The 11,390-nt window shown below is 45.1% G+C and overlaps 2 protein-coding genes across 2 annotated transcripts; both read left to right on the top strand.

The window, feature by feature from the left end:
- The first annotated feature begins 1,168 nt into the window (after positions 1-1,168).
- On the top strand, positions 1,169-4,738 carry LOC118342893 (homeobox protein Hox-A2a). Its single transcript, XM_035681577.1, has 2 exons — positions 1,169-3,066; positions 3,670-4,738. Exons 1-2 carry the CDS (start codon positions 2,703-2,705, stop codon positions 4,395-4,397), a joined length of 1,092 nt encoding a protein of 363 aa, XP_035537470.1. The 5' UTR covers positions 1,169-2,702; the 3' UTR covers positions 4,398-4,738.
- Positions 4,739-8,571: 3,833 nt separating this feature from the next.
- Positions 8,572-10,323, top strand: hoxa1a (homeobox A1a). Its single transcript, XM_035681613.1, has 2 exons — positions 8,572-9,184; positions 9,666-10,323. The coding sequence occupies exons 1-2, from the start codon at positions 8,578-8,580 to the stop codon at positions 10,043-10,045; spliced, it is 987 nt and encodes a 328-aa protein (XP_035537506.1). The 5' UTR covers positions 8,572-8,577; the 3' UTR covers positions 10,046-10,323.
- Positions 10,324-11,390: the final 1,067 nt, after the last annotated feature.

Raw genomic sequence — 11,390 nt, 5'->3', positions numbered from 1 at the left:
TCTTCTGTCTATATTATTTTCATTGTTTGCAGTAATTTCTTGGTATTGCTGAATTTTTAAAAAATGCAATACATGCACACATGGAACTAAAATGCTTTCATTATTTTGTAAACCTTTAATTCATTTCAGGAAGAAAGACAAATCTTTTTAGCATGCTCAAAGACATTTCTACGTTTCTCATCAAATGATCCTAAATATTTTTGTACCATGTTTACTCTTTGTGATAATGTTATGCCTTTGTGCAACTGCAGTGTTATTTGTTCTCACAGATTTTGCACCAAGAAATCATTTTCAGCCCAATCTGATTGATATAAGAGGGCATGAACATTAGTAGCCCTGACATATGGTTAGCAGGGAAACCTAGAACAATTGAACCATGGTGTGTCACAGTAAAAAAAAAAAAAAAAAGAGGCTCATGCACTGAGTATTTCTGCATCCAGCACAGACACACACTGAGAGATACACGCGCACACGTGCACACGCATACACAGCAAGACACTGATTTGACCCATATGTGCCATACACAGGTAGCACATAAATAACATTTTGACTGAAACAGAAGATTTGTATTTGTTTCATTGCATTTCCATCCGTGGGAAAGTGGTCCTAAATCAATCCTGCTGTAAAGACAAGTGTGTAGGACAGGCTGGGGTCCACTAAATGCCGCCACCCACTCCTTTCCTTGCACACAAAGCCTGTGCGTAATTCCAAAAAAAGCCATCCATCTCTTCCCCTAGCAACTCTGTCCTTCACCGCAAGGTCTGGTCCCCTCACAAACCTGCACAACTACCAAAACGACAAATACATGTCGTTGTGTAAATGCACATTCACAATTCAAAGATAAAAGCCAGGTGAAGCTGCTTCGCCCTACTCACCGTTGGCGCATTACCTCCTCCTCAAGAAAGGAAATGGTCCCATCTTGTGTAGCTGGATTCTTATTTATCTTTTAAAACATCCCTCCAGCGACAGCCCGGCTATAACTGCAAGCAGAAACTGGTTCTAATCTGAGTGGCCAGTGTTTCTCGCTGCTTCCTGGCTGCATTTGATCCGGGGGAGAGTTAGAAGCCTTAAATGTGTTGTGAGGGCACCGAGCTGTCAGACCTTTTGGCGAGTAAGATTGATCGCGCACAGGCTTCCAGGACTCTTTGTTTGGTATATAAGCAACAAACTGAGAGAGGCCTACCACTTCTCTTCTTTCCTCTCTCTTACTCACTAAGCCATCATTATTATTTTTTTTTTGAATGAATGAAAATACAACATGTACTGCTTGACGAAAAACATCCTAAATGTGGCTTTCACAGATTATTCTGGAAGGGTTGTAAAACCACTGCAACACTGCGGGGAAGAACCATTCAATAACACTTCCATCTACATAATAACGTTGCAAATGGATTCGTTGTAAATGGTCGATTGTGAACATGTTTGGTGTTTGCTTCATTGCAATTTCAGGTAGAACTGATAGTGGAAATACAGTGAGGTGCCTTTCTCAGCATTGTAGCTGCTGTCCTCCCAGTTACCCCTGCTCTAGCCTTGTGGTTTTCCACTCTTAACACGAGGATGAAACCATTCTAAATATTAGGATTATAAAATATATTAAAATAAGCTAACAATTATGCCAGCTTTTGGTTAAAGAAAAAAAAAGAACATTAGCAGTCACAAAATGAAGAATGTGAAGTCTTTGTATGTCCACACACCGCATGACCTCCTTATAAAATCGACATTTTGTGGAATAAACGAAAAAAAAAAAAATCTGTATCTATAGAGGAAACATTAACAACCTATGACGAACCTGTGCTTGTGAGCGTGCGTGCATACATGAGTGTGGTCTGTTTACAAGTTTCTGGACCCTATCTGTAAACGTTAAACAACTGTTATGGGATGAAATGGTCTGGACGTGTCATATTTGTCAGTATAAACTTAACGGATGGGCTTTTTATTGCAACACATGTCAATGGATGCACTGCATATGTCTTTATTATGCATCTTTGAAGAATCACATCTATTCTGGAGTCCACACTCACTGAACAGACTGGATTGTTGGGGTTTGCTCCTGTTGCAAGCCTCAATATCAGTTTTTTAGGGGAAATTTTTTTTCAACTTTGAAGCCAGGCTCTTGCCTATATGAATAGCTACTGGCGTGAAATGTGTGTGTGTTTGTCTCTGTGTGTGTCTGTGTGTGTGTGTGTGGGGTGGGGGCGTTCTCGACTGACATCCTCAAACAATACGAGAAAGAGGAGTGCACGAATCCGCGCACCCTAGGCTGGGCTCCTTCCCTGTAATAGTGAGCGTCAGCCATTCTTAAAAAACACATTTTGTAGCTTAGTGGACTGGACTGGAGGGGCAAGAGGAGGATAAACTGAGCGGACAAAGATGTAAATAAAAATAGTCGTCCCCCAGCTGAGCGAGGCGTTCTTCACCAGAGTTTTTGGATCAATCAGGCAGACAGTGGCTTCTTTTGATTAAACCCCAAATTGTCATTGGGCAGAGGTAATCATGTGACAGGCAATTCGGTCCAATTTCAACCTTGTCTCCATGAATTCAATAGTTTAATAGTAGCTCGGTCCCCATACGGCCGTAATCAGTGAAATAGAAAAAACACCACCAGGAGATTTTTTTAATGATTTTTTCTCTCTCGTCCTCGCTGAGCCGCAACATTTATAAAAATACGCGTGCAAACTTTCCTCGGCTCTCAGGGAGCGGAGATGAATTACGAATTCGAGCGAGAGAGCGGTTTTATCAATAGTCAGCCGTCGCTTGCTGAGTGCCTGACATCTTTCCCCCCTGTCGCTGATTCATTTCAAAGTTCATCAATCAAGAGCTCGACGCTTTCACGCCCGACACTGATTCCTCCTCCCTTTGAGCAGACCATTCCCAGCCTGAATCCGGGCAGCCATCCGCGGCACGGCCGGCCCAGGCACAGCCCCGACGGATGCAGCCCGCTGCCCACAGCCTCTTTACCCCCGGAGTACCCCTGGATGCGGGAGAAGAAAGCTTCCAAGAAGAACCACCTGCCGACCTCCACCGCTACCACCATTTCCAATGGACCAGTGTGCTTCTCCCCGAAAGGTGGGTAATTTCAAAACACTTAGAGGAAAAGTGTTTACTATCTGTTGCTACAATTGAAGCTCAGCACACAGGCCTCTCTTAACAAAAAAAACAAATACGCATGGAGACGTTTTATTCTGATTTATGGTTATTGCTTTGCTGTAATTGTGTATGAAGCAAGAAAAAAAAAGTTTGGGTAAAGTTTGGTGATGTAAGATGATTTATTCCCCTAGCCGAAGCAGAGTTTTGATGTGTGACAGTAATGAAGAGTGATGGAGTGCCGTTGCCGAGGAGGGCAGCTGGAGCATTCATTAGTATCCCACACCAGGCTGGACCTCACTGCTTTTATAGTGCACTGTGTTTGCTCCACGCTCATGCTTGGACGTTATTTTATGTGTAAAACAATCTGACGAGTATCTTCATGCTTTAATGATTTTGGGATAAAAAGGTTTACATGCCATAAGCTTGGGTCAGTAGCGCCAGCGGCCATTTTGCTGCAGCGAGTTGTGAGCCACTCTCTAGTGGTTTGTGACAGCCATAATGTTAGACTCATGGGCAGCGGGGGTTATGTAACTGTTGTGTCCTGCGTTTTAATCCCAGGCTACCGTGATGCTTATTTTCCAGGCTCGCCTGAGATTGTGGAGAGCGCCGGGGGAGGAGGGGGCTCCCGTCGGCTGAGGACAGCGTACACCAACACACAGCTGCTAGAGCTGGAGAAGGAGTTCCACTTCAACAAGTATCTGTGCCGGCCGAGGAGGGTGGAAATAGCGGCCCTGCTGGACCTGACCGAGAGGCAGGTCAAAGTCTGGTTCCAAAACCGGCGCATGAAGCACAAGCGACAGACCCAGAGTAAGGAGAACCACAACGGGGAGGGGAAAGGGCCGGGAGCCGAGGACGGCATCCACAGCGACGAGGAGGACGACGAGGCCCCCCTGTACGAGCGGAGCGGGGCCCTGCTGGAGAGAGATACCTGCTCCTTTCAGAACAATTCTCTCAGCTCCACACAGCAGCTCCACAATGGCGAGTCCATGGGCTTTTCTGCTGCGCCGCTGAACAGCAATGACAAAAATCTGAAACATTTTCCCAACCCGTCACCCACTGTTCCGGGCTGCATGTCAACAATGGGCCCAGGCTCGGCATCTGGCCCGGACAATGGCGACAGTCCCCCGGCCCTGGATGTTTCTATACACGATTTTCAACCTTTCTCCTCGGATTCCTGCCTACAGCTCTCCGACGCAGCCTCGCCGAGCTTGTCAGAGTCTCTGGACAGCCCCGTGGACATTTCTACGGACAGTTTCTATTTTTTCTCGGAGTCCCTAACTACAATCGACCTGCAGCATCTGAACTATTAACTGAAATCCATCACAGTAACTTTTCAGTCTTTGGGGACAATAAATATCAGGCTACGGTGGTATTAACTCTGATGTTATTTGTATATTCGGCACATTTATTCTGTTGATATTTGACTTGACGATTAATACAAGGTAAGGATGAAATGAAATCACTGAAATAGCTCTACTCAAACGTGACTTGTAATAACCATAACAAATTGATCTCTTGGAATGGAAATTATGAGTGTATGTGAATAATTATACAATATTAGGCCTATGGAACCTGGTAATTTTTATTTTTGTATAGCTTCCAATGTCTTGGATATTTTTGTTAGAATACAATTAACTTGCTACAATCTCTTTTTCTGGTGTTTTGAGTCCTTTATTTTTCTATTTACAGACTGGCTATTTTTCTTGAATTATTCATGTGGAAAATATGCAAAATAAAGGAAATAGGGCATAAAAAGATAGAGACGTTATGCAAATTTAACAACAGGTTGGCAATGAATATAAATAGTCTGGTCCGCGTTGAGCTGTGAGAGCACATACATGTTTGAATTTTACTTTCATTGTAGAATTTAATTTCAACATAATATATTTAGAGATTGATTTAAATGGTTTACTGAAACATAAGCAGTCTGTCTTCTTCTTTTTATCAAATTAATGCCAAGGTAGCCGATTTTCTTATTTAAAACTTTGGTGACCAAACTTTTTTTTTTAAAATGTAGTGAAATTACTTTTAAATATCTCCAAATTAGCAGACAATTAACAAATTATTCATGCTAAATAGTTGCATTTGTTTTGCTGAAATTACTTTTGATTTTTTTTAAGAGTTAAACAGAAACGTTTGCACCATTTCATGCTGCCTACAGAAACCCCAACGCAGATCATTTTTATTTCCACCTTCAAACTTTATACTTTGCAGAGTGAAAGCAAATATGCCCGCATGGATCTTAGCATGACAGGGCTCTTAACATTGTGTGCATGTTGCAGGCAAATACCCCAGCCATGTTTGCCTTCAGGAGCTCATAAATCACTCCGTGGCATGAATGAGACGGACATTAAGGAGACCAATTGTGGCGTAATGTGCACAAATAAAACCCCACTTACATTTTCATACGGGACTCCTCGATTCCTGGGCTAAAAGGGGGCTGAGTCTCTGCATGCGTTTGGTAATAATTCATTTTTATAGCTTGTTTAAACACGGCTCTGGCTCGGCGACAGCAGCAGCATGCAGTAGCTGCCTGCTCAGGTTATGAGGCTGCACTTTTTCCCCGTGTGTTAAAAGTAGCCCAAACTCAAAACAGACTACTCCTGTACTACATGTAATTTATCAAACATCGATTTACTAAGAATAGCTGCGAGGAGATGATCATTATGCAATATTTGGCTTACTTTATCAAGAGAGTTTGGTCGCTTGGACGGGGTTTTACAACATTACTGGGTGCTGGAGAAAGTCTTGGAGTTCAATATAGGGATTATGAATGGCCTTGCTCTATTGTATTGCTCTCGAGTTGACTTATGGGAATCAGTTATAAGCTCATTTCCAGCTTGACTCAATAGGTTACTCCACTACAGCAGCTTTGTGTGTGAGAAACGGCTAAAAACAACCACCGGTTGCAAAGCCGGCCTGCACGGATCGATCCAGAAACACGCGCGAAATTCACAAAGCTCGAGAGTTCAGCTGCGGTTTATCGAATAATCTGGAAGCCATAAGCAGCCCATCGACTGGCTCACCATTAGCCTACTGGTTAACTAGAGTGTGTGTATCAATGTGAGTGAGTGTGTGTGTGTGTGTGTGTTTAAGGAGGGGGTATAGGGGTAAAAGGCGGGGGCGTGTGTGGGGGGGGAGCAGATCCTACACTCCTACACTCCAGCAACCAAGTGACTGACCGCAGGGCCGATATAACCAAATCATTCCGAGACAGCGCGCCTTTTCTGCGCACATGTGTTCACACAAAGAGCCAAGCGAGCTCCAAGGCCTAGGAGTTCCAGGCAAGGCAATGATCCACTGCGCCCACTCACTACTGTTGCAGGGGCAGCTGGGAAGACAGAGAGGAGAGAGAGGAGGGGTGGGTGTTATTGACCCCACTGCGCTTTTTGCACTGGTGGGAAGTTTGCATGCCTCTTCGCTTTCTTTAACATTCCATGAGCTTGAAATAGATAGAAAACTTCTAGGTTTCAAATTTGAAAGGACGGTCACGTCTATATTTAGTAGGCTACCTATATACCTATATTTAGTCTTATTTACATCTAAACTTAAAAGCAGTGGTGGAAGAAGTATTCAGATGCTTCACTTGAGTAAAAGTAGCAGTACCACAGTGTAGAAACACACTCAAACTTGACATTAGGTAGAAGTATTAGCAACAAAATGAAAAAAAAGCTATAGTAAAAGTAATCAATAGGCAGCAGAATGTCCCCTGCTGTGTCACATGTTATATTATCGGAATGTTATTACTAACATAAGGGGAAATAAACAGCATTTTAATAATGCAGCTGACCATGAGGTGCTAAATTCCTGGGTAGTTTAGTTGATTACAATGTATTATTTCATACACTTATCATAGGTTGTCAGTGTAAACACTTAATCTGTACAGTAACTAAGCCTATCAGATAAATGGAGCAAAACATACAATATTTCCCTTTGAAATATAGTGGAGTATAGGTACAAACTAGCATGGAATAGCAATACTCAAGTGAAGTAGACTACCTAGTTTAGTTTAGTTAGTAACTGAGCACTTAAGTACTCAATTACTTTAAACTACCTCCTCAAATGTTCCTTTGAACGCACAATGAAGTCTATCACATATATAATTTAGGCTGTTTTACAACATACGGCCAACGGGGGCGCTCATCCCTCCATGTGATCCTCTCTTCCTTCCTCCTTCCCTCCTTCTCCCCTCCCCTTTTTTTCCCTTCCTCAGTGAGAGGTTGCCCTGCCATACCGCAGCTCTCCCACGCACCCTCTCCCCCTGCTCTGGCTTCTTTTCTTTTTTTTTTCCCAGCACAGCTTTCCGTGGCCATTAATTTCTCCAACAGCTTTATTTGATGAACTTAACAGGATAATCAGCCCACACTCGCACCTCGGGCTATATGGGCGCATTAGCTCCATGACGGGCCTCGCATTATCAGATCATTTGATCACTATACATGCATAATGAATACATGTGGGAGTGAAATCAGAGTAGATAGCAGACCCTATGACCCTGGGAGAGAAAAAAATTAATACCACATCATCTTAATGTTTAATATGTTGTCTTGTCGTTACATCACCTGCGACCTCCCAGCAAGTACTGAAAATCAGCTAAACATTTCTAATGCGACCTTGATGGGGAACAAAGTTATATATATATATAAAAAACTGAATTGAAGTACTTTTTGCATGTGTCAGGAGTGAAACCGTCCTGCCTCTCCCTCACTGTCACCCTGTGACAATATTTGCTGAGCAAATCCATCGCAGTGTTAAAGCGTGAAACACTTCGCATTGGAATGGGACACTGATAGCCCACCATAGCCTGTGGCAGTGTCATACACACACACACTGAGCTATCCATCCATCCAGGAAAGAATGATACTATTATACATGACATCACGGCTGTTATGTGCGGGCGAAGACAGACTCACAGAGGGCACGTGCACAACCGCGTGCACGCACACGCACCAACACATACACGCACGCACGCACACCTATTCTCCTCTCAGTTCCAAAAATACCGTACCTGAGGTCAGAGTGCTGGGTCGTCCTCGTGGAGAGGTTGCAGAGGGTGAAACGTTAATCTTTCCCCGGACGGGAGAGCTCACAGCGGGGGGTTGAAAGACGCCGTGTGTGCGGTTCCTCGCTCTTCATGCGACCCCGGAGCCGTCCACCGCCGTCTGCCTCCCAGCTCATTGTTTGCTCGGCCAATACATTAGTGGCGACGCGCGTCACCTTGATCGACGAGCGCCTGGAATTTAAATAGCCACTCAAACACCAATCTGTCACCGGCTAAGGGGATAAGGACAAGTACCTCACTGGCTGACCCGGGCCCACGTGACAGCACCCGTTCATTGATATCGGCCCGTGCGCCCCCTCCCTCCCCTGATCAGGACAGAGTATAGGTAAAGGTTGGCACGGTCACTCAGGGTAAGAGGGGAGAGAGGAAGAGATCAGAGGGTGTCTGTAGAGCGGACTGTCCCTCGGCCCCGGTAGAACAATGCTACAATGAGCACCTTCTTAGACTACTCGGTGATGAGCGGTGAAGGTGGCTCGTGCTCTGTCAGGGCTTTCCACTCGGACCACGGGATTACAACTTTCCAGTCCTGCGCGGTTACTGTCAACAACTGCGGGGCCGATGACCGCTTCATGGCGAGCAGGGCTTCCCCTGACGGCATCCCTCACCAGCCGGGGTCATACCAGTCTACTGCGACCTCATTGGGTCTTGCCTATGGGGCACATCCGGCCTGCAGCTCCAGCTATGGACCCCAGAGTTTCTGCACAAGCTATAACCATTACGCGCTCAACCAGGAAGTAGACTCCACAGCGGGATTCGCCCAGTGCGGCCCGCTGATGTACTCGGGTAACATTTCCTCCTCCATGGTCTCTCAGCATCGCCAAGGTTACAGTGCCGCCCCCCTGGGTCAGCTGCAGTATGCCCACGCTGCCTATGGCGGCGGGCACGAGCAAGCAACTCCTTTTCCTGGGTGCTCGAACCCGCTGTCACCCCTGCACGCAGCTCACCTGGAGGCTTGCTGTTCGCCTCTGTCTGAGAGCGCGTCTTCTGCGCAGACCTTCGACTGGATGAAAGTCAAGAGGAACCCACCAAAAACAGGTGGGTGCCAAGTGGTGCCTATAACAGTGAGTGTCAAGTGCTAGTCTGTAAACAACACTGCCTTGTAAGTGATCCAAACTCTTTAAAATTGAAGTGATGTCAGACAACGCCTGCAGATGTTTTTCTGTGGGGGACACACAAGAAAATAAACACCTATAAATCCAAGTTGTTGAGTTCAATTTTTACGCTTGAAATCCGACACTTCCTTCCTGATTGTGTCATCTTCATAACTGTGTATTAGGAAAAGACATGGCTGGGGATATTTCTTATTGTATGTTACAGTTTTATAATATAAAACGTAGAGGATGCTATCTTTTAGTGTTATTTTAGAGCTATGACACATGTATTTCAACTGTTTTAAACTAGCTCACATTAATTGACTGCTGCGTAAAAGTTGCTCACAGGTCTAAAAGTGTGTTGTGAGAACATTCAAAGTAACTCTTTTATGCAAGTTCACGTTGATTTGGTTCTCTGTCTACAGGAAGGTCTGGGGAGTACGGTTATGGGGGTCAGCCGAACACGGTCCGGACCAACTTCACCACCAAACAACTGACGGAGCTTGAAAAGGAGTTTCACTTCAACAAGTACCTGACCCGTGCGCGGCGTGTTGAGATCGCGGCCGCGCTGCAGCTGAATGAGACTCAGGTGAAAATCTGGTTCCAGAACCGGAGGATGAAGCAGAAAAAGAGAGAGAAAGAAGGACTGCTGCCGGCCAAAGCTCCATCCTCAGACCCAGTAGAGAGGATTCAAGAGAAAATGGACGATGCGGAGTCGGAGAAGTCAATCTCAGCCCCCTCTACTCCGTCTCCCACATCCTCCACGGTGTCTTCCACGGGGGCTGATCCTTACTCCTCCAACTGAGAACCAACTGCCTCTTTACCTCTTTAGGCCACAGGCGGCCTGTATATAACAAAGCTCATACCCATTGTATCAAAGCCAAAGTCCTGGTTGAAGGATGACAAATGAGGACATTTAGGATGAGTTAATGCACTATTTGGGACTTTGGACAATAAGATGGACCATTTCTGAGTTATAGATTTGTTTTATATTGTGTATTGTGTTCAAAAGAACCACGACACTGTTGTCCAAACAAATGTAGGCCATGGTTTTATGTTTAATGTGTGAAATCTGACGTTACGCGTTGCACCATGACTATGGTGGTGCAAAAGATGTCCAGTACCTTCCTAACACCTGCTCCTGACCAGTGCTGCTGAACGTGCCAATGTAAAGTCACGAAGTTGCAAACACAGACAAATACCTCAAATGTGCCAAAGACGTGCGCCATGGCCACGACCAGGCTGATTGCGCAGGATGTCGCCAATTAGGCATCACACAATCAACGAGATTGCCTCGTTTATTAATCGTTATAGAGTGCATTGTTATAGTTCCCTCCTTAATCACTGTCACCTCTGTCTTTGAGGCCTGTGTGTTTGTGTGCCGCGACTGTCTGAATGTCTATTGTGTGAGATTTGCATGATGCGTAATGCTTTCATGTATTATTAGCGGGGCGCTGAGTTTTATCAGTTGGGGAACCGGTCGTGTATGGCCATGTATGTTCCAGGCTTTTATCTGTTATCTATTTAATCCAGTGGAGCACATACAAAATGTTTTGTCCAGAGAGACGTTTACGGGTCAATCATGTGTATTAAAGTGCGTTTACCTCTAAAAAAAACTATTCCTCTGTGTCATTGCTAAGGGGAAGTCTTGGGAGAATTACACTTGACTATGCAGAGGATTTTAAAGCAAATCTCCCATCCAATCTGCCCACAAGACCTTTATTCTAGGCTCTACACACAGGGAAGGAAAGCTCTGTCCGTTTTCCCATCGTTTGAGAAGCCGCACGTCCTTTTTTTTTAAACAGTAGAGTACCTCAATATATGCGACCGTGCGCGCTCCCGTCCCTGGGGTGAAGAGTTATTGGCATAATAAAGGCATGTTTATCCACGGAGGAGATGAGAGCACGGACGTCAGCGTCATTTGTGATGACAACCTTATCGAGCCCTCGGCTTATTGAGGGGACAAAAAAGAAACTCTATTGATTAAAACATCGAGGTTAGGCTATTGACAAGGATGGGGCCCCACTGGCCCTGTCAGCGTTAACTCCTCAGTTCCCCAAGTCACACCAAGGTGTCATCCTCCCCACCTGATGATAGGATGAACAGTGAAAACTTGCAGCACTGCATGTCACACAGTCAGATACACGATT

Source organism: Morone saxatilis, unplaced genomic scaffold (genome assembly GCF_004916995.1).
Source record: "Morone saxatilis isolate NCDOM2014 unplaced genomic scaffold, NCSU_SB_2.0 Contig9, whole genome shotgun sequence".
Taxonomy (NCBI): domain Eukaryota; kingdom Metazoa; phylum Chordata; class Actinopteri; family Moronidae; genus Morone; species Morone saxatilis.
The sequence above is the reverse complement of the archived record's forward strand: the minus strand, read 5'-3'. Positions and strand labels throughout refer to the sequence as shown.

Bases quoted from the DNA above. Each gene is read 5' to 3' on its own strand.
- LOC118342893 (XM_035681577.1), top strand. From the start codon at position 2,703: ATGAATTACGAATTCGAGCGAGAGAGCGGTTTTATCAATAGTCAGCCG. The intron at 3,067-3,669 runs GTGGGTAATTTC...CTTATTTTCCAG, and splicing joins AGTGTGCTTCTCCCCGAAAG to GCTCGCCTGAGATTGTGGAG.
- hoxa1a (XM_035681613.1), top strand. From the start codon at position 8,578: ATGAGCACCTTCTTAGACTACTCGGTGATGAGCGGTGAAGGTGGCTCG. The intron at 9,185-9,665 runs GTGGGTGCCAAG...CTCTGTCTACAG, and splicing joins GAGGAACCCACCAAAAACAG to GAAGGTCTGGGGAGTACGGT.